Source organism: Martes martes (assembly GCF_963455335.1).
Source record: "Martes martes genome assembly, chromosome: 7".
In the NCBI taxonomy this organism is placed as follows: domain Eukaryota; kingdom Metazoa; phylum Chordata; class Mammalia; order Carnivora; family Mustelidae; genus Martes; species Martes martes.
Window position 1 is genome coordinate 118,000,254 of NC_137894.1, and position 23,381 is coordinate 118,023,634.

At 38.8% G+C, this 23,381-nt stretch overlaps 1 protein-coding gene across 4 annotated transcripts in view; it reads right to left on the reverse strand.

Moving 5' to 3' along the window:
* Positions 1-23,381, reverse strand: part of ZC3H14 (zinc finger CCCH-type containing 14) — a 51,434-nt gene that overhangs the window by 10,625 nt on the left and 17,428 nt on the right. For all 4 annotated transcript variants that reach the window (XM_080807501.1, XM_080807500.1, XM_080807499.1 and 1 more), the window contains exon 9: positions 2,260-2,334. In XM_080807501.1, coding sequence (XP_080663627.1) covers positions 2,260-2,334 — 75 coding nt within the window. The remainder of the gene's footprint in view (positions 1-2,259; positions 2,335-23,381) is intronic.

Sequence of the window (23,381 nt, forward strand, 5' to 3'; positions counted from 1 at the left end):
ATAACTGTTTAAAAGGAGACATTCAGATTTTGAAAGTGAAAAACTAAGATCTTCAAAAGCCAAGTCTCAAGCCAATAATGAAGTAATTCAATGTGGAACCCAAGATTCTCCAAAGGCTGGGTAACCGGCAGCGCAGGGGACCTTGGGAAAAGGGGCAAGTCAAGGCCGAAACAGGTGTGTTCAAGTGTCCATTCCAGAAGCAATTATGTCTTCTTAAACTCAGAATCTGTTTTCTTCATTTCTGATCCCTATCACACCCATTCCCCAACCTATCTATATTCAAGTTTTTTGGAATAACTGGAGACATGCTTTCCCATTGGTCAATGTTGGAGAGGCCTACAAATGAAGCATCATGGTCTTTGACAGAATAGTGCTACAACAAAACAAGCTAAATGTATACTACTAAAATTTTTAAAAGCATTTAGATTTCCTGATAACCCTTTGACTATTTTCTCCCTTGGAGAAGAGTGGAGCTTAAGACTCCTGAAAAGGTCAAAACAGAGAGTCTTTGGAACAAGGAATGCCAGCCACACAGAAAGAAGTACCATTTTGAAAACAGGGAGGGGGTGTTAAGCAAACATCACATGGTAACTGAAGTTGAAGTGCCTCCCCCAGCCCCTTTTCCTCACCTAGCTCCCAGAACACTGGCAGCCAATCCGCTACTTTGAGAGATCTTTCTTTGGAGAAGCGAACCACTCCAAGAGGAAAAGCCTAAAGACAGTAACCCCAGGGTGCCCCTGTATTAGACAAGAAATGACTTTCCACTGTAGGATCTATATTCAAATGTGAAGTCAAAAGCCCACCACCCTGACTAATGAACCCAGAATGCCAATCAGCTTTCCCACTCATAAATGTAAGACAATCAAGGATCCTCAGACACCTGAGGAAAACCCATCACAAAAGATAGCAATTGAAACAAACAACTTGGAGAAAATAAGACTAAGAAGGGAGGGGAAAAAATACCCCAAAATATCTTTAATATCCTCAGAGAAATAACAGAGCATTGTATACATATGAAACAAAGTCAGTATGTGAAAAATAAAAGGAATACGCAGAAACAAGAGGGCTCTCACAAATAAAAACCATCACAGGAGGTAAGCCAAGAATGTAGTCCCTCGTAAGCCTCATAGAACTAGATGCTTCAAGCTGTACATGCACCATGGAAAAAAAGAAAAGTTAAAGAAACAAAAAAAGAATGTGCGAGTCCCAATGAAATGGATACAACATACACAGAGCTTAGCTGCCAAACATTTTGAAATACCCTAATGTGGGAAGCAGAATGGAATGTGGAGAGATGACAGGGCAAAATCAAGGATGGAGAATATCTAACACTTTGACAGAAGAAAGGAGAAGCCAGGAGAGAGGCAAAGACTAAAACTACAGGTGTGGGGAGCTACTCCAGTATTCATCAACTGGGGAGGATCTGGTGTCTCGGTGGAAGGTTAACCCTGAGAGAGGACAAGTTCCTCTTTCTGAGACAGAGCTAGTGGGGAAAGGGGATATACCTACTGACTCTGGAGTCCTGACCAAAGGAGTAGAAGAGCCACAGGGAGGGGTCAAGGCACCAGAAATTCCAACAACGGGTAGGTATAGGGGAAACAGAAAAAAAGAAGGTTTCCGAATTTAAGATTGGAGGTATCCAATGGCTCCCTTCATGTAGGCAGCGGACATTTACTGGGGACTGTACATGCATCTGGCAGAGGCTGGGCACTGGAGAATGTGGAGAATGTAGAGATAAATAAGGCAATCACCCCCCCGTCCTGAAGTAGCCCCTGGCATATGTCTAGGCTAGGCAAGGTGGGGGGGCACAGGCAAAAAATTAAGCTACAGGGGCTCTAAGAACAAGTTCTTGGTGTGGCCCTGGTAAGGAGATTCTAAAGTGAAATAAGTGAGGATAAGGCTGAACAGACAACAGGACAGTAAAGCAGGGCAGAACATTAAAAAAGTAGGGTAGAAAGGAGAGAGGGTAGGGATTTGAGTTGTCCCTAGAGCAGGGGAGTGACAGCCAGAAGATTCGAGAGACTCAGGTGAAACGGCACCAAAGCAAGAAAGTTTCTGAATGAGACGAAAAATACAAACACCATAAAACATGAAGAAAATGCAGATCTTGTTTCCTGGCCCTAAAATATTTTCACAATCTAAATATAGCATCTTAGGGCAGGATCTAAGATATACAAGATACATTAAATGAAGTGTAAGAAATGGAAACAGCAACTGAAAAATGCTAGATTACAATGAAAATTTAAGATTATTACCAACCTTGACTGATCTGTAGCGTTTCTGCCATTACTGGGTCAATTTGCAGTCGGGATAACAACTGCCTCTGTTGAGTTCCTAGAATAACAGATTTTAAAACTTTACTAAACTTAAAAAACAATCCCAGCATGTGTGTTTCCCAAATATGAAGCCTGAAATAATCTTTCTGGGTTTTTAACTTAAAAATAATTTATTAGCGGGGCGCCTGGGTGGCTCAGTGGGTTAAAGCCTCTGCCTTCGGCTCAGGTCATGATCCCAGGGTCCTGGGATCGAGCCCCGCATCGGGCTCTCTGCTCAGCAGGGAGCCTGCTTCCTCCCCTCTCTCTCTCTGCCTGCCTCTCTGCCTACTTGTGATCTATGTCTGTCAAATAAAGAAATAAAATCTAAAAAAAAAAAAAAAAAAGAGTCTTTAAAAAAAAATAATAATAATAATTTATTAGCTTCAACAATGCAATTTAGTAATACTTAATAGACCAAAGGTCTGTAAGAGAAAAACCTATACTCCAAGTTAAACCAAAAACGGCAATGCAGGGCATTCCTAGTTCTCCCTTTGTCCAGAAGCTAGTTTTCCTGGACTGGAGGTAAAGCCTGGGAATAAAGGTAAAAGGCTGGAAAAACCAGGAGGTGGTGCTGCGTGGACCCAGAGCTTGAGCCATAACTGACAGGTGACAGCCAAGTGCAATATCAAAATGAGAAAACTCTCCCTTCACCATCTGGCCGCGCACCATTACAACTCATCCCCAACCCTAGAACTGCAAACCAAAACACAGCAGAGTTATCTGATCATAGAATTCCCAAAAGACAAACTATAAGCTTAGATAGACAAAGAAAACAATAAATAAGTATGACATTTAAAAGGTCTGGAGTCTAGGTCCTACATGAGCATAAAAACAATCATCTGGGGGTGCCTGGGTGGCTCAGTGGTTTAAGCCGCTGCCTTCGGCTCAGGTCATGATCTCAGGGTCCTGGGATCGAGTCCCGCATCGGGCTCTCTGCTCGGCAGGGAGCCTGCTTCCCTCTCACTCTCTCTGCCTGCCTCTCTGCCTACTTGTGATCTCTCTCTGTCAAATAAATAAATAAAATCTTAAAAAAAAAAAAAAATCATCTGGGTGGTTGAGTTGGTTACGCATCTGCCTTTGGCTCAGGTCATGAACCCAGCGTTCTGGGATCAAGCCCCACATTGGGCTCCCTGCTCAGCAGGGAGTCTACTTCTCCCCCTGTCTGTGTTCTCTCACTCACTGTCAAATAAATAAATAAAATCTTTAAAAGAAAATCATCTGAATCTCCTGTAAGAAAAAATATTCGCTAGAGTATTTATGATATCTTTAAAAAGTTCATAACTTCCTCAGTTACACTGCAAATTAAAACAAAGCAGTGACACAGAACTGATCTTCTCTATCTTCAATATGAAGGCTGGGAGGATATCACACTTCTCCAAACCTCCCCTCCTCCACAGTGCTTAGGAGATATTAGGTACTCACTTGCAGATTTATTTATTTAAGATTTTACTGGGGGGGGGGGGCGAGCAAGAGAGAGCGAACATAAGCAGGAAGAAGGGGCAAAGGGAGAGGGAGAAGGAGACTCCCCGCCAAGCAGGGAGCCTGATGCGGGACTTAATCCCAGGGCCCTGGGATCATGACCTGAGCTGAAGACAGATGCTTAACGGACTGAGCCACCCAAGCGCCCCTCACTTGCAGATTTAAAACAAGTGTTATCAAAAACAAAATTAAGTCTTATCAACAATGCATTAAAATAATGATTCACCATGATCAAGTGGCATTTATTCCAGGGATACAATGATGATTCAATATCCGCAAATCAATCAACATGGCACACCAAATTAACAAAATAAAAGGCTAAATAAGAATTGCGATTCTTGGTGGCTCAGTTGTTAAGCGTCTGCCTTCAGCTCAGGTCATGATTTCAGGATCCTGGGATGGAGGCCCACACTGGGCTTCCTGCTTATCTCTCTCTCACTGCCTCTGCTTGTGTTCCCTCTCTCTCTGTGTCTCTCTGTCAAATAAATAAATAAAATCTTTGTAAAAAGAAAAAGAATCAGGATTCTCTCGATACATGCAGAAAGAGCATTTGACAAAATTCAACGCCCATTTAAACTCTCAATAAAGCGGGTTTAGAGGGAACATACCTCAACATAATAAAAGACACATATAATAAAACCACAGCTAACATCATACTCATAACATCGTAAGATCAGGAACAAGACAAGGATGTTCATTCTCGCCACCTTTATTCAATATAGTACTGGAAGTCAGCCACAGCAATCAGACAAGAAATAAAAGGCATCCAAATTGGAAAGGAAATTAAGAAACAGAAAAAACCAAAACAACAACAACAACAAAAAAACCCCGCAGATGACATATATACACAAAACTCCTAAAGACTCCACCAAAAAACTATCAGAAGAAATGAATTCAGTCAAGTTGCAGGACATAAAATTAAAATACAGAAATATGTTGTGTATAAAAATACACTAATAACAAACTAGCAGAAAGAAATTAAGAAAACAATCCTACTGACAGCTGCACCAAAAAGAATAAAATACCTAGAAATACATTTAACCAGGAAGGGGAAAGACCTGTACTCTGAAAACTGGGAGATAAAAGAAACTGGAGAGGACACAAATAAATGGAAAGATACAACATGCTCATGGACTGGAAAAAATAATACTGCTAAAACGTGCATGTTAACCGATTAACCTATGATAAAAAAAAGGCATGAGGGACGCCTGGCTGGGTCTGTAGGAGGAGCTTGTAACTCTTTTTTTTTTTTTTTTTAAAGTGGTTTTTTTGTTTTTTGTTTTTTTTTTTTTTAAGATTTTATTTATTTGACAGACAGAAATCACAAGTAGGCAGAGAGGCAGGCAGAGAGAGAGGAGGAAGCAGGCTCTCTACTAAGCAAAGAGCCCGATGCGGGGCTCGATCCCAGGACCCTGAGATCATGACCTGAGCCGAAGGCAGAGGCTTTAACCCACTGAGCCACCCAGGAGCCCCAGGAGCTTGTAACTCTTAATCTTGGGGTTGTGGATTCAAATCCTATGTTGGGTATAAGGACTATTAAAAAAATAAGAACTTTAAAAAAATGGCAAGAATCTACAGGAGAGAGTCTCTTTGATAAATGGTATTGAGAATATGGACAGCTACATGAGAGAATTAATTAAACTGGACCATTTTCTCACACCATATGCAAAAATAAACTCAAAATGAATTAATATAATGTAAAATTTAAGACCTGAAATCATAAAACTCCTCAACAAAAATACAGGTAGTAAACTCTTGGCTATCACTCTCAGCAGGATTTCTCTAAATTAGTCTACTTAGGCAATAACAAAAGGAAAGCAACTGGGTCTATATCAAACTAAAAAAAACTTCTGCACAGTGAAGGAAACCATCAATAAAATAAATAGGCAACTTACTGAATGGAGGGAGATATTTCCAAATGATATATCCAATAAGAGATTAATATTCAAAATACAGAAAGAACTTACAAGATATTAAAAAAAAAAACCCAATCTGATCTAAAATGGGCAGAGGGGGTGCCTAGGTCGCTAAGTTGGTTAAGTGTCTTGACTGTGACTCGGGTCAGGACCTTCTTTAGGCTCTACACTCAGCAGGCTCTACACTCTGCTCATCTCTCTCCCGCTGCCCCACCCACCCACCTCATGCGAGGGCACACACACACACTCTCTCAAATAGATAAAATCTTGAAAAAAAAAGGGGGGGGAAGGACTTGAATAGACATTTCTGAAGATTTTATTTATTTATTTAAGAGAGCAAGAGAGAGCGCACACTGCAAGTAGGGGGAAAAACAGAGGAAAAGCACTGGAGCAGGGGGAGGGAGGAAGAAAGAATCTCAAGCAGACTCCCTCCTCCCCCCATGCTGGGCACAGAACCTGACTCAGGGCTTGATCCTAGCTGAGATCATGACCTGAGCCAAAACAAAGAGTCGGATGCTTAACTGACTGAGCCACCCAGGCACCCCACTGACATTTTTTAAAAGAGACTGAGATGGCTAACACATGAAAAAATGTTCAATATTCTTACTCATCAAAAAATTCAAATTAATGGCCTTGGGTGGCTCAGTCGATTAAGTGTCTGACTTCAGCTTAGGTCATGGTTTTGTAGTCTTACGATAAAGCTCCAGGTAAGGCTTCCTGCTCAGCAGGAAGGCTAAAGCTCCTTCCCTCTCTGGCCCTCCCCCAACTTGTGCTTGCGCTTGCTCGCTCTCAAATAAGTATTTTTAAAACTACAAATTAAAACCATAATGAGGTATCACTTCACACCTGTCAAAATGGCTAGTATCCATAAGACAAAAAAATAACAAGTCTTGGCAAGAATGTTAATTCTTTCTTAACAAGAAAAGGGAACTCTCATGCACTGTTGGTGGGAACATAAGTTGACGCAGCCACCTGGAAAACAATAAGGAGGTTCCTAAAAAAATTAAAAACAGAAATACCATAGGATCCAGTAACTCCACTTCTGGGTATTTGCTCCAAGAAAATTAAAACACAAATTTTAAAAGATATATACACCCTTATGTTTACTATAGTATTAATTACAATAACCAAGATACAGAAGCAATCTCAGTGTGCACTGAGAGATGAATAAAGATATGATACACACACACAAGGAGTATTACTCAACCATAAAAAAAATGAAATCTTGCCATTTGCAACAACACAGATCAACTTAGAGGCAGGGTACTATGCTACCATGAAAAAAGAGAAAAACAAGTACCATGTTATTTCTACTGATACGTGGAATCTAAAAAATAATAAAAATGAACACAAGACAGAAACAGACTCATAAATACAGAGAACTAGTGGCTGCAGTGGAGAGGAGCAAAAAGATTAAGAAAACTAAGAGGAACAAACTTCTGGTTATAGTCAGAGATATAAGTACAGCATGGGGAATATAGTAAAATATTTTAATAACTTCACGGGGGGGGGGGGGAGTGCCTGGGTGGCTCAGTCCATGATCCCACATCAGGGTCCCTGCTCAGAAAGAGGCCTGCTTCTCCCTTTCCCACTCCCCCTGCTTATGTTCACTCTTGCTCTCTGTCAAATAAATAAATAAAATCTTTAAAAAATAATTACTTTGTATGGTAACAGATGGTTAAGTATACTTAGCATGAGAACTTCATAATATGTATATAAATGTCGAATAACTATACACACCTGAAACTAATATAATACTGTCACCTATACTTCAGTTTAGAATAAACTTTAGGGGCGCCTGGGTGGCTCAGTGGGTTAAGACTCTGCCTTCTGCTCAGGTCATGATCCCAGAGTCCTGGGATCGAGCCCCACATCGGGCTCTCTGCTCAGCGGGGAGCCTGCTTCCCCCTCTCTCTCTCTGCCTGCCTCTCCGTCCTACTTGTGATCTCTGTCAAATAAATAAAATCTTAAAAAAAAAAAAAAGTAGGGGCACCTCGGCACAGTCGGTTAAATCTCCAACTCTTGGTTTCAGCTCAGGTCGTTATTTCGGGGTCATGGGATCAAGCCCCAAATCAGGCTTTGCACTCAGTGCAGAGTCTGCTTGGGATTCTCTCTGTCCCTCTCCTGCTACCTCGCTCTCCAAAATAAATCTTTTAAAAAAATCTTAAAAAGTAAAACAAAAGTGGTACGGTACAGTGTAGAAAGGGATGTGACTGATAGGATTCCAAATACTGAAATATTAGTAGGATGCCAGAATACTAATTTTTAATGTACTTATTACTAGTAGTTTCATGAGGACAGCCTTTGCTCACTCAGTACATTAGCTGGCAATCAAATACCATGTTTCATTAAAAGGGGTTTTTCAACTTTATTTTAAAAATTTTAATTTTAAGTAATCTCTACATACAATGTGGGGATCAAACATATGAACCCCAAATCAAAGAGTCACATGCTTAACCAACTGAGCCAACCAAGGTACCTGGGGTTTTCAATTTTAAATGCTCAATTCAAAATTCCATCAATTATTTTCTTTTAAAATATGTTATACTGGGGTGCCTGGGTGGCTCAGTGGGTTAAGCCTCTGCCTTCGGCTCAGGTCATGATCCCAGGGTCCTGGGATCGAGCCCCGCATTGGGCTCTCTGCTCGGCAGGGAGCCTGCTTTTCCCTCTTTCTCTGCCTACTTGTGATCTCTCTCTCTGTCAAATAAATAAATAAAATCTTTAAAAAAATGAAAAGATAAAAAAAATAAAATATATTACTCTTAAATGGTAAGTCAAAAAAGGTTAACTCCTTGCAAAATTATCATGGTAAAAAAAAAAAAAAAAAAAAATTATCATGGTAAAAACACAGTAAATCCCAATGAACTGATCTGAAATGCAGGAGTCATTTGGTCAGGTTGTATTCCTGTAAGACAGCTTGGGAAACTGACACATATTAGGGTTACTGGAAGAAGCTCTTTCAATTCTAATACTACAATAGGTCTCTTTAATACAATGAATAATGAAAGAATTACACATTTTAAAAATAATTTCACGAAATAGATACATGAAAGAGGACCATTCTCTCCCATTTCAAGTTTTGCTTCTCTTTGTTCATCTCTCCCTTTAAAACATAATTTTATAGAGCTCCACTAAAGAGAATTATGGTAACTTCTAGGCTTCTAAGTTAATCATGTGTATAGATACATCAGAAATTCAAGTTTTGTGACTTGCTGCCTCCATATGTGAACTAATCAAGTCACATAAAAAGACACAGATCCAAGGGTGAGTTACCTAGAAGATATCAAATACTAAACATTTACCTTTCTCAATGTTTCTAAGGAAGCCAATTATTTTTACGTCAGTAGTCCTGGACTGTGATTCAAAATCTACTTCCTCTTGAAGATCTTCGAACTGTTTATTGCACTCAGATGTTGATGTTGAACATTCATTCATTTTAACCTCCAAAGATGAAATTTTTGCTTCATTCTGTGACACTCTAACATTTAGATCAAAAAGATTTGCTTCCACTGTCAAAATTGCGGCTTTCATTCCCTTAATTTCATTGATATCAGTTGATATTTTCCTTAAAAGATGGGAAATATTGTCTAGCTCATTCAGTGAACAAGAAGAACTTGTTACAGAGCCTAAGTCAATTGGCCCAGGTGAGAAAAAAATCGGTAAAGATGGTGATGGAAACCTTGAAGACATTTTCATAAAATTCTCTCTCCCTCTTAATATTTGATAACTTTTCCTTCACAGCCCATTAAATTGTTTCATCAAAAATAAAAACAGTGATTAAGGCTTCTAATTTAAAAAGTATTAAGAGTTAGTAACATTTTAAAACCTACAACTAAAAAGATAGGATTGTACATTTCTGGAGTCAGAACTCAAACTAAATTTGAAAATGCTGAACAAACCAGACCAATGTTCTCTTTACTACAACTAAGAAGCCTTAATTAATATGAAGCCCCCTATATCCTGTAATCCTACTTAAAGCTCCTCTCCAAACAATAAAGCCTATTATTGCATAAGAAATAATTCTGGCTTCTGATTGGCTGAAAGCAGACAAGTGGACACAAAGAATTTTCTATTATTTACCTCACATGACAAGAAGCACTGAAGATCTGAAGTAAAAATTAATATAATGACATTAAGTACCTTATCCTTGGATATGATGTGAAATTTAATGTACTTTTGTCCCTTCATCTATTAAACCATAATTTTCGGGCTTCAATTATTTTTAAATTGTTTTATCTAGTACCCTGAGTTTCACTTACCCTTGAAAATAGTATACAGCAGTATTTAGCACTTCCTTTTTAGGGGAAGGGTAGGGGGATAACTGGACCCACAATCACAGACAAATCTCTTTTAAAATACATGGAAATAATGCAATTCTGCTGCATGGATACGGTATGGTAGGAATTTACAGGTAAGAGAAATGAGGACTTGGCCTTGGTTCAATGATAGACTATTATTAGATAAGTGATTTTCTCCACAGTGAGAGTTATCTTTTAATTTTTAGAGTATACTCTGAAATACCAAATTTTTAATTTAATGTCCTATTTATCTTTACTTTAAAAATTTTTTTAAAATTTTTATTTACTTGACAGAGAGCAAGAGAGGGAACACAAGTAGAGGGAGTGGGAGAGGGAAAAGCAGGCTTCCCACTGAGCAGGAAACCTGATGTGGGACTTGATCCCAGGACCCCGGGATCATGACCTGAGCCGAAGGCAGACACCCAAGGACTGAGCCACCCAGGCACCACTAATTTATCTTTTTCTTTGGTTGCTTGTGCTTTTGGTGTCAGATCTGAGAAATCACTGCCTAATCCAAGCTCATTTAGGTTTATACCTATTTCTTCCCTAAGAGTTTTATAAAATTAGCTCTTACACAAGCCTTTGATCCATTTTTTAGTTAATTTTCATAAAGTGAGGGTCCAACTTCATTCTCTGCATGTGGATATTCAGTTGTCCAATGCTATTTGCTGAAAAGCCAATCTATTCCCCACTGAACTGTCTTGGCAACCTTATTGAAAACCAACTTAATCAGGGCACCTCGGTGGCTCAGTAGTTAAGCGTCTGCCTTTGGCTTGGGTCACGATCCCAGGGTCCTGGGACTGAGTCCTGCATCAGGCTCCTTGCTCTGTGGGAAGCCTTACTTTTCCCTCTCCTACTCTCCCTGCTTGTGTTCTCTCTCTCGTTGTGTCTCTCACTGTCAAATAAATAAAATCTTAAAAAAAAAAAAAAACCAAACTTATGATAAACGTGTTGGTTTATTTCCAGATGCTCAATTTGATTTTACAGATCTGTCTGTATATCCTTATGCTAGTGCCAGTCAATTATAGCTCTGTAGGAAGTTTTGCAGTTAGAAAATTTAAGTCCTCTTTCTTTTTCAGTGGTTTTGGCTATTCCAGGTCCTTTTCATTTCTATATGTATCTTAGGATCACTTTGCCAATTTATGCGAAAGCCCCAGCAGGATTTCAACATAGACTGAGTTGAATTCATAAATCAATTTGGAGAGGATCACCATCATTTTTATCTTTTTAAATATTTTATTTATTTGAGAGAAAGAGATCACAAGTAGGCAGAGAAGTACGCAGAGGGGGAAGGGGAAGTAGCCCCCCGCCACTGAGCAGAGAGCCCAATGCAGGGCTCGATCCCAGGACCCCGGGATCATGACCTGAGCCGAAGGCAGAGGCTTTACCCACTGAGCCACCCAGCCGCCCCGAGGAGCACCATCTTAACAACATTAAAGTCTTCTGATTCATGAACTTTCATGAAAGGTCTCTTTCCATGGCTTTAGTTAAAGAAAGGTCATTTTTACTTTGGTTTACTAGCCAAGCTACAAATAAGTTGCAAAGTATAAGCATGTAAGATGGTGGACATGACTCCCAACAGCCCTACAAAAGAATTCTTATAATGAAGTGTAGCCTTTGGTTTCCCGGTTAAATAGATGTTTACAGTAACAGGAAAAAGAAAAACTGAAATTTACAAAAGAATCTTTATTCATTTCTCTACTGTATCTGTAAATTTAATCTAATTTTTTAAGATCTTTAGAAAAAAATAATTTTCAAAATTTACAAGGCTTTGAATTCATATAGAATTAAGAGCCCTAGCTGGCAGACATGACATCTATAGCATAAACCATGAGAAGGAGCAGCACATCCTCAGCCAAATGCCACCTGAAAACCAGCTGGTTCACTAGAGGGCAGCAAACAACACATCAAAGAGAAAAGAAGGAATAGAGTCTTAACAGCAGATGAGTAACAACGTGGCTACAAAAAAACTCATTTGAGGTTTCTGTCATCGCCCTCTGTACCCAGCCCAACCACAGAACGCAAAAAAAGATCCCTTCATGGATTCCAATGTAAATATCTATCAGCAGAGGACAATTACATATTTTAAGGAAATCGGAGTACAAAAAGGTTAAGGTCACTCAGTAAGTGGCATAGCCTGGATTAGTAACACTGAAGCAGTCTGACTCCCTCAGTCCATACTAATAATCACGCCATTATACTTTTCTCCATTACATATTAAGTGAAATAAAACATGTCACAGAGAATTCATGTGATGCTATTTTATATGTACATATATGGTAGGTGCATATAAACAAACATATAATTCTACTTTACAGAGAATGGACATACATGTACATACGTATAAAAAAAATGCCAAGGAGACTACAGATATACACCAAACTGGTCTTTTTAAAGATTTTATTTATTTATTTGATAGAAAGGGAGAGGAGAAGTAGGCTCCCCGCCAAGCAGAGAGCCCGATGTGGAGACTGATCCCAGGGCCCTGGGATCATGACCTGAGCTGAAGGCAGACGCTTAACCAACTGAGCCACCCAGTGCCCCTACACCAAACTGTTTTAAGTGAAGTGCTTATCTCCGAGGAAGGCAATGGACAGAACAAAAGGGAGATTTTCATTTCTCTGAATACAAAAACTCCTCTCTTTATTAAGACTCCTTCACAAAAAGCTTCCAGTCCAGCAGAACACACTGAGCCTATGCATATACACCTTCTCCTTCTGCAGAGTCCATAAAAATGAAGTAAAGAACTTAAAAATCACAATCTCCTAATATATACAACAGCAACTCCAAACTGGGTTTCTAACATTACCCACTAAGGTACAGGAAGAAAATAACCAAATAGTTTAAAAATATTTTTATCTCTATCCTTAGAGTCCTATTTTTATACATTCTTAGATACCAGTAATAGCATAGACATCTTTAAGTCAAATACATACAGAGTGTAGTAGCAAAACATGATTCCAGTACACAAAAAATTGTATCATCAGAAAAAGGAGATCACTGATTTAGAGGTGTGAATTAAGAAGGGGATCACAGATGAGTTTTCAACCACCTCTGGAAAACAGAAAATATATGGACAAATACTGTCTGTGAGGCAGAGCAGAAAAGCCAAAATGAGATGCTGGGAAAGCTGCAAGTGAGACAGATGCAAGGCCAACTGACACATTCATTAAGACAAAAGGATTTAGGGATGCCTGGTAGGGACGAGTGGATGGCTCAGTTGGTTAAGCATCTGCCTTCAGCTCAGGTCATGATCCCAGAGTCCTGGGATCCAGCCCCACATCGGGCTCCCTGCTCAGTGGGGAGACCGCTTCTCCCTCTCCTTTTGCTTCTGCTCTCTGCTTGTGCTCGGTCTCAAATAAATAAATAAAATCTTAAAAAAAAAAAAAAAGACAAAAGGATTCAGTGAGCTCCTACTGTTTTGTATTGGTGATCTGAGGGGATAAAAATATCTAAACTATGAAAACATAAAATACGTATTACATAAGAAGTGCTGTGGAAAAAATAAAGATTTAGAAGACTGAGTAAAGGAGTAGGGGGCTAGGGAAGGCTTCACAAAGACAACTTTTGAGTGAGTTATGTGGACATATGGAAAAAAATATTCCAGGGAAAGGGTGAAAGCATCTCAGACATGCTCTTCTTTGAATGCTCTGAAAGAGAAACACAGCAAGTATGTCCAGGGGATATCAAGGAGAAGCAAGTGGAGGGAAGGAAAAGGTTAACAGGTGACAAGATCAGGGAGGAATCTTACTTTTAGTTGGAGTGTAATGGGGAGCCACCAGTGGGTTCTGAGAAGGGGAGCAGCATGATCTCACTTACACTTTAAAAGGATCACTTGCCAATCAGAGAAACACAGCTATCATAAGATCTCCCTGATATGAGGAAGTGGAGATACAACGTGGGGGGTTTGGGGGGTAGGAAAGGAATAAATGAAACAAGATGGGATCTGGAGGGAGACAAACCATAAGAGACTCTTGATGTCATAAAACAAACTGAGGGTTGCGGCAGGGAGGGGGAGAGGGGTAGAGATAGGGTGGTGGGGTTATGGACACTGGGGAGGGTATGTGCTATGGTGAGTGCTATGAAGTGTGTAAACCTGGCGATTCACAGACCTTGTACCCCTGGGGCTCATAATACATTATATGTTTATAAAAAAGAAAAAAAGGATCACTTGCTACTGTGTGGAACAAACTGTAGGAGGACAAGTTTGAAAGCAGAAAGACCAGTAAGGACATTATTCCAATAATCCAGGTAAGTCATGGATGATGGCTTAACCTAGGATGGTAGAGGGAGAGGTGATGAGGAACAGTGAATTTAAATATACTCTGAAGGTAGAAGCAGACAGGATTTGCTAAAGGTAGAGGGAAGAAGGAAGGTAAAAGGAGAGAGAGAAAGAGGAAAGCAAAGACAGAGGCAAGGAAGAATGGCCTTAAGTTTCAAAGAAAGAACACCATTAGGTTTCTGGCCTGATTAACTGGAAAAGTGCTGTGCCATTAACTAAAATGAGGAAGACTGTAGGAAAAACAGACTGGAAGAAAAAATTGTTAGTAGTTAGGTTTTAGACAAGTTTAATTTATTACATATCCAAAAAAAATGTAGAATAAGCAGCTGGATGAGAATTAGGAATTCAGATGCAAAGCCTTGGCTGGAGATACACACTTGGGAATTGACAATGTGGAGATACTTAACCTGGATGAAATGAACAAAGAGGGGCATCCAAGACTGTGAGAAGTGAGGAGCAAAGGCGACTACAAAGATTGTTCAACAGAAAACAAGGGTTTGCAAATGAGACGGCCACGCATTTTCTAAAAATTCAAATGTTTTGGGGTGGCTGCCTGACTCAGTCAGTAGAGTGTAAGACTCCTGCTCTCAGGGTCAGGAGTTCTAGGCTCATTTTGGGCATGGAGCCTACTTTAAAGAAATTTTTTTCAAATGTTTTAAGAAGGAGGAACTCGGAAAATTATCTAGGAAGAATCTAGATAGCTATTGGGAGTGTAAGAACCTCCAGGAAACTCCTCTTTAATTTCAAGGCCACCTGCAGGTCCTTGTCTGCTTTATTTAAAACAAAACATGCCCACAGCAAAGTTTGGCCCACACAATTCTAGGTAAGCCTCTTTACTGACTTTTCTTAAACGAGGAACTCACATGTTTACAAACATTTTTGAAAAGAGCCTGCAAATAAAAGGGATAAACAAAAAAACAAAAAAACAAAAACTGACTTTGGAAAACCATCAATTAGGACACAAAATATAATTCTTTAAAAAGAAAAAAAAAATCCTGTAATTATATTCTTTTGACAAATTTGAAATATTATATCCACAAAACAAGATACATAAACAGACCAAGAAAGACCTTGCAGACATTTTAAAATATAATTTTAAAAACTTAAATTCGTTTAGAAAAGGAAACCAAAAACAAAAACGGGGAAGTGGGGAGACTAAAGATAACTCAATAAAATATGCCAAAGTAGAATAAGATCAGACAAAAATGAGGAGAAAATAAAAGCAGGAATTTTATCCAATTTCCAAAAGAGAAAAAATTTTTAAAGAAATAACTTAAAGAGAATTTCCCACACTAAAAGCATGAACTTTCTAATTTAAAAAGTGCAGAAAGTATTTAGTCCAAAAGTGACTAAATAGCATCTATGTTTACCACAGTAAATTTCAAACATCAAGAACACACAGAAAATCCTAAAACCCTCCAGAAAAATAAATCCCTCGTATTCTATAATGGAATAAGAATCACATGGGCAACCAACTCCTCAGCATAAACATTAGAAGCTTCAAGATAATGAAGCCATGTCTTCAAAGTTTTGAGAAAAATTCAACTTAGAAATTTGTACCTATCCAAAGTATCAATTAAGTAAAAGAGTATCTTTAGATTTCTAAGTACTCAGGAGAATTTACCTCCCCCATACTTTGCAAGTTTCTTCATGATGTGATAACAAAATGAGAATATACCGAGAAGACAGTGGGATCCAGAAAATGCAGAGCAAACTCAGGGGAGGAGTTAAGTCTGGAATGACAGTCTTGAGGCAGATCTAGAGAACAACCAGTTAGATGAGTGAGAGGACAGACGCTCTAAAATGAAGGTACCTAAGAAAAAAGTGGAACTCAAAGACTTAATAGTATAAAATGACAAATTTTTAGACCATAATGAAGATAGGCAATACAATACAAAAAGGGGGTACAGAAAACAAAAAATTGTTCAAGAGCAGAAAAATTAAACTTATCTAAGGAATCCCTAGCAAACAGCTATAGACAAAAATGTAAATCTGGCCCTCTAATGAATTAGTTTTTTCTTAAAAGAAGATTTTCATTTATTTATTTAGAGAGTGAGAATGCATGCTCACACTTGAGCAGGGTGACAGGCAAAGGGAGATGAAGAGAAAATCTTAAGCAGGCTTCTTGCCTAGTATGGAGCCTGATGCAGGGCTTGACCTCATGACCCTGAGATCACGCCCTGAGTGTAAATTGAGAGTCTGATGCTCAATCGACTAGCCACCCAGGCACCCCTATTTATTTAATCCTAATAATGTAAATACGCTGTTCATTGGTCTCAACATTTACTTTTTTGTTGTTATTTTTTCTTTTCAGTGTTCCAGTGTGGTGTTTACGCACCACACCCAGTGCTCCATGCAATATGTGCCCTCCATAATACCCACCACCAGCCTCACCCAACCCCCTACCCCGTGGTTCTCAACTTTTAGAGTCAACTTACAAAGCATAGTAGTCTTAACGAGGAAAACAAAACAAAAGGTGTACTTGATCATCTTTGGCAATATAAAAGTACACAGTTTACAGCGCCTGGATGGCTCAGCTGGTTAAGCATCTGACTCTTGATTTTGGCTCAGGCTACCATCTCAGGGTCGTGAGACAGAGCCCCCTTATGCTGGGTGTGGAACCTGCTTAAGATTCTCTCTTCCTCCCTCTGCACGCCCCCCAAAAAAGTACAGAATTTAGAAGGTGTGGTAAGAAAAGATGTATTAAGAGTTTAAAATGTGGGGTGCCTGGGTGGCTCAGTGGGTTAAGCCTCTGCCTTCGGTTCAGGTTATGATCTCAGGGTCCTGGGATTGAGCCCCGAATCGGGCTCTCTGCTTAGCAGGGAGCCTACTTCCCCCTCTCTCTCTGCCTGCCTCTCTGTCTACTTGTGCTCTCTGTCAAATAAATAAATAAAATCATTAAAAAAAAGAGTTTAAAAATATCCTTATCTTTTGGAAATCAAAGTATACTGAAATAGGGGCATCTGGGCATCTCAGCTGAGCATCCAACTCTTAATTTCACCTCAGGTCATAATCTCAGGGTCATGAGATTGAGTCCTTATGTTGGACTCCAAGCTCAGCGCAGAGTCTGCTTGTCCCTCTCTCTCCCTCTGCTTGCATTTTCTCTCCTAAAATAAATAAATAAAATCTAAAAACTAAAAAAACAAAAAACAAAGCATACTGAATTATAGTAATCACACAGAAAGTAAATATTTAGATGTATTATTTAAAATGACAAAAACAGGGATGCCTGGGTGGCTCAGTTGGTTAAGCAGCTGCCTTCGGCTGGGGTCGTGATCCCAGCATCCTGGGATCGAGTCCCACATCCAGCTCCTAGCTCAGCAGGGAACCTGCTTCTCACTCTGCCTCTGCCTGCCACTCTGTCTGCCTGTGCTCACTCTCTCTGACAAATAAACAAACAAAATCTTTAAAAAATAATAAAATAAAATGACAAAAACAGGGGCACCTGGGTGGCTCAGTGGGTTAACGACTCTGCCTTTGGCTCAGGTCGTGTTCCCAGGGTCCTGGGATTGAGCCCCACATTTGGCTCTCTGCTCTGCAGGGAGCCTGCTTCCTCCCCTCTCTCTGCCTGCCTCTCTGCCTACTTGTGATCTGTGTCTGTCAAATAAATAAAATCTTAAAAAAAAATGACAAAAATAAGTAAATGAACCAAAAATAGTGATTTTACTATATGAGCTTGAAAAGCAGGGAAAAGTGTGAGTTAAATCCTGATACACTGTAGCAGAAAAACAAGAAATACCACCTACTGTTAGTGAATGAAAAAATAGAGTTATAAAGCATATTACGGGATATGGAGAAAATTAAAGACATAAACACAAGCATTTAAAAGTGGCAGCCATCTGGGAAGAACCAATGTAGAGAAGAATGAAGCAAAGAACGATGCTTTTTATTTTTAAATTTCCTACACTATTTGATGAGTTTCTAATCTATCAACAAGTATTACAAAGATTTGTTTTTCCAATTTTTCTATGGTAAACATATATTTCATATGTAAAATATTTTATTTAAATGTTTTTTATACAACATATACAAAATAGGAAAACCAAAGGAAATCCATGCCTAGATACATCGTAGTGAAACTGCAGAACATCAAAGACAAAGAGAAGATCTTGAAAGCAGCCAGAGAAAGGACAGATCACCTACAAAGGAACGACAGACAATTAGAATGACAGAAGTCCATTCAACAATAATGGAAGCCAGAAGACAATGGCATAATACATACAAGGTGCTGAGAACAAAGAACTGTTGTTATCCAGCAAAATTACTGCACAAGAACAAGGAGGGAAAAAACACAGATAAATGGCCTCTTGGCAAATTTAGAGCAACAGACCTATTCTTAAAGCAACTGCCAAAGAATACACTTCAAAAATACTTCAAAACATTGAAGATGATGATCCTCAAGTAACACTCAAGGTGTGAGAACAAAAACTGATAAACAAGTAGGTAAAATCAGAATAAACACTGGGTGGGTAAAATAATAACAGTGCCCAACTTATGCATTTAAAAAATAACAAAAATGAAAAACTGGAAACATAATGTAAGCCAGAAGGGTAAAGCCTGGAGCTAAGGTATTCTACAGTTAATTTACTTTGGAAATTGGGTCAGAACATTAACTTCTGGAATATGCAATTAAATTTGCATGGTAAGATTTTGGTGCTAACCACTGGATGAACAGAAATGGAGTGTTTAAACTAGTAAAAAAAAAAAAAAATACAGAGCTGGGGCAATCAACAATAGTTACTAATGAATCTTAAAGGCAAAGAGGAGGAAAAAACGAAAGGCCAATATGAATCAAAAAAGAAGGGCGCCTGGGTGGCTCAGTTGGTTAAGCTTCTGCTTTCAGCTCAGGTCATAATCCCAGGGTCCTGGGATCAAGCCTGTATCGGGGGTCCCTGCTCACTAGGGAGCCTGCTTCTCCCTCTCTCTCTGCCTGTCACTCCCTCTGCTTGTGCTCTCATTCTCTCTCTGTCAAATAAATAAATAAAATCTTTGGCAAAAAAAGAAAAAAAAAGAAAAGATGACAGAACTATGAATGGTTTAAACTTTCTAGTAACAGGAAAACTCAGATTGGGTTAAAAAAAACAACAATCCAGGGGCGCCTTGGGGTTCAGTCAGTTAAGGGTCTGACTCTTGGTTCTGGCTCAGGTCATGATCTCAGGGTCCTGAGATCAAGCCCCATACTGGGTTCCACACTCAGCACAGAGTCTGCTTGTTCCTCTCCCTCTGCTCCCCCCAGAATAAATAAAATCTTTACAAACAAGCTAGCTTTGTAATATTTAAGAGATATATATGCCTAAAGCATTAAAGGTCAGAAAAAAACTGACAACTAAGGCATGGAAAACACCGATAGAAATATAAAGAAATTAAGATAAATTTGTCTTCATAATGGACAATCTCAAGACCTTCTCTCAATTATTAAGTCAAGCAAACCAAAAATTCATTAAAGTCGAGATTTGAACAACATAACCATAGAGCTCTATCTCCTCAATGCAAAATTCTGAATCCAACAATTACAGCCCACCTTCTTTCAAAATGCAATGGAAGAAGTACAAAATTAATGTCTTAACAATTTTCAAAAAATATGTATTACACAGCTCACACTGAAACAATTCAATCGAGTCAAGAATATATAATAAAAGAGCAAAAGACAGAAACAAATCCTCCATATACTATAAATTACTAACACTTTCAAATAGCTCATGGGTCAAAGAGGAAGATCATATTAGGAACTAAAGATACTCTGATTGATAATGAAAACATTACATATCAAAATTTGTGATATGCAACAGAAGTGGCACATCAAGAGAAATTTACAGCTTAAATGTTTACATCTGAAAAGATAAGCAGAGATAAATTAATAATTAAAAATATAGGTGGATATATTAAAAATAAGAACAGGAGCCAAAGAAACAGAAAACCAAGGCATCAAAGGAGAATCGATAAAGCCAGAATTATTGTTGTTAAGTCTTTGAACACATTAGCAAAATAAACTTCTGGTGACAGACTAATCCAAGACAAAAAGAGAAATAGCATGAATACTGTGAGGTCGGTAGGCTAATAAAAGTAGAGACCAGAGAGAGGAAAAAACACTAACTCATGCCAATACATGTATACATATTTAGATTTTAAAAAACAAGTTACAAAGCTGTAAAACACAAAGCTTTAAAAACATGTCACAAAACTGTAAAACAGTTAAGTACGGTAATTAACTGCTATTTGCACAATGTCACTTTGCACTTGAGAATAAACCAATTCACTAAGAGTAGTAAGTCCTCATGAGATGTACTTGATACCATTTCAAATTTTTAACCTTTTACTTTAAAACAGAACAGTAATACAGAGAACCACACAAAACAAACAGTAGCTTAATGAATTTTATAAGGCAAAACATCCTTACAGCCACCATTCAGGTCTAGAAAATAGAACTGTGCCACCCACCCCAGAAACTGTTCCATATATGCTCCGTCTCGATCAGTCCTTTCCAAAGTAACCATTTATGCCTTTTATAGTAACCTAAAATTTCTTTGCGGCTCATATATATGCATCTCTAGACACTACAGTTTAATCTTGCTTATTTTGTCTTTTAATGTAGAATTCTCAGGCTATTTGACCTATATGGCATCCCACATACTGTTCTTCACCTGTTGCACACTCATGACGTGACAAGCAACATATTCCTCTGGCCTCCGTACTTCCTGCAAGCTGAATGCCAGATCAGAGCCCTGATCACCCAGGTTCAAATCCTCTGGCAAGGAGACTAAGGTAGTTTGGGGTTTTTTGGTGCAAAAATGGTGATTTTATTAAAGCACGAGGAAAGGACCTGTGGGCAGAAAGAGCTGCTGCCAAGACTGAGGTAGTTTTATTCTTTCATCTGGAGGCATGAAATAACTGTTTTTCACTTTTTTAGTAGCCATTAATCATCAGTGCCTAGATTAATTCACTGAGTTGGGGGGGGAACCCCCACAAGCTGTAATTCTATCATTCTGTTTTCACTTATTAGCTGGAGGAATTTTTTAAAAAATGCTTTTTCTAGGGGTGCCTGGTTGGCTCAGTCTGAAGAATGCAACTCTTGATCTGAGGGTCATGAGTTCAAGCTCCACTTTGGGCACAATTTATTTAAAAAAACAAAAACAAAAACAAAAAACCTTCCTCACTGACTATATAAAGGATTGTAAATGTCTATTTTTGGTTGTAGCTATTCAACTCTGGCTATAGTACAAAAGCAGCCACAGACAATATATACATGAATGGGCAAGGGTTGGTCCAATAAAACTATTCACAAAAGCAGATGTTAACTCCTATACTATTTGACTATACAGGGACACCATTCTTTAACATAAAAACCGCATAAATGCTCAGTAATTTATCCAGTTTTCAAGACAATGAATTAGTATCTATTATCCTCCAGAAGGTGACCAATTAAAGATCTACTTTTAAAAAATATGAAATCATGGGGGCTCACTTGGTCAAGCATCTGCCTTCAGCTCAAGGCATGATCCCGGAGTCCTGGGATCAAGTCCCACATCAGGCTCTCTGCTTAGCAGGGAGTCTGCTTCTCACTCTACCCCTCCCTCTGCTCGTGCTCTCTCTCTCTCTAAAATACATAAAATATATTAAAAAATATATATGAAACCATGGATTTAAACCTGTTTGATGGACTTCAATATACTGCAATTCTTACCCTTACTGAAGCTCAAATGCTTTCTAGTTGCTCTTTACAAAATACAAATTGGCTCATTTACACTTTCTAGTTAATGTATTTGGCTGTTTTGGAATTTTCCTGTTCTCAGGTCCATCATTTATTGGATTTGCACATAACACTGCATGGCAAAATGCACAAGGATTTTTTTTTTTTTTAAAGAGAGAATGAAGGGACACACAGAATGGAATCATTAAGGCCTCATGAAACAGATTTTGAAATGAACCTGAAACAGTTTCAAGAACATAGTTAAGAAGGAATGAAAAAATGTATGCCAGCATTAGAAAAGTGTGAGTCAGAAATAACATGATGAGCATTCAGTTTTGGCGGCGTTTTTTAAAATTTAGATCTCAACAGAAAAGAAACAGATGTAAACTAGGACCTTGCTTGATATAACAGAGGAGGTTCTTGACTGGAAAGGCCCAGAGACCAGCTATCCAAACTGACCAAAGCCAAGCTGATGGCATCAGTCCCAGATAATGCATGAGGTGGAAACATCATAATGCTCTCAAGAAGAAATCACATGATTAAAGCACACTTTGACAGAAAAAGTGTTTGTACTGGGGATGGGGTTAGTGGAGGTTGAGAGAAAGGAAGCAGAAAGATCAGCTGGAAGCTAACTGCAGTTAACCAGCAACAAAAGAATAAAGTAGGGCCACTGGGACAACTGGCCAGGTCAAAGAAAGGATGCTAAAAAGTGTCCCAGTTCAGGAGAACAGGGGTAAAGTTAACAAAAAGAAGAAAAAATGCAGGTATCTATGTATCTCTAAGTAGAAAATTTCTCAGGACCGCCAAAACACTGGTAATTATTAAGGCTAGATAACCAGGTTCATGGGAATTCATCGCACTATTCTTCCCACTTTTAAGAACATTAAAAATTTCTGGGGCACCTGGATGGCTCAGTGGGTTAAGCCTCTAAGCCTTCAGCCCAGGTCATGATCTCAGGGTCCTGGGATCAAGTCCTGCATCAGGCTCTCTGCTCAACAGGGAGCCTGCTTCTCCCTCTCTCTCTGCCTGCCTCTCTGCCTACTTATGATCTCTCTATCTCTGTCAAATAAATAAATAAAATCTTCAAAAAAAATTAAAAATTTCTCTAATAAAAAGACTTAAGATCCTAAAATGTGCTGGCTTAGACTTTCCTCTCAGTCCCTTCTCATTCTCTCTTTGGGCCTAACAAGCACTTTTCTCACACAACAAACATTTCATAAACACCCACTGGCAAATCTTTAATGCCTCATGAAAAGAAAAGTGTAGTAACAGAGAATGACATATCATTTAAATTATTACCTTGGCTCTTTTCTATATTATCTCCCTTTGTTTCCTCTTCTTTAATGGGGGTACTTATTCTGGGGGTCCTGCTTTGGCCCTGGACCATTTCTGCCAGCAATTCTT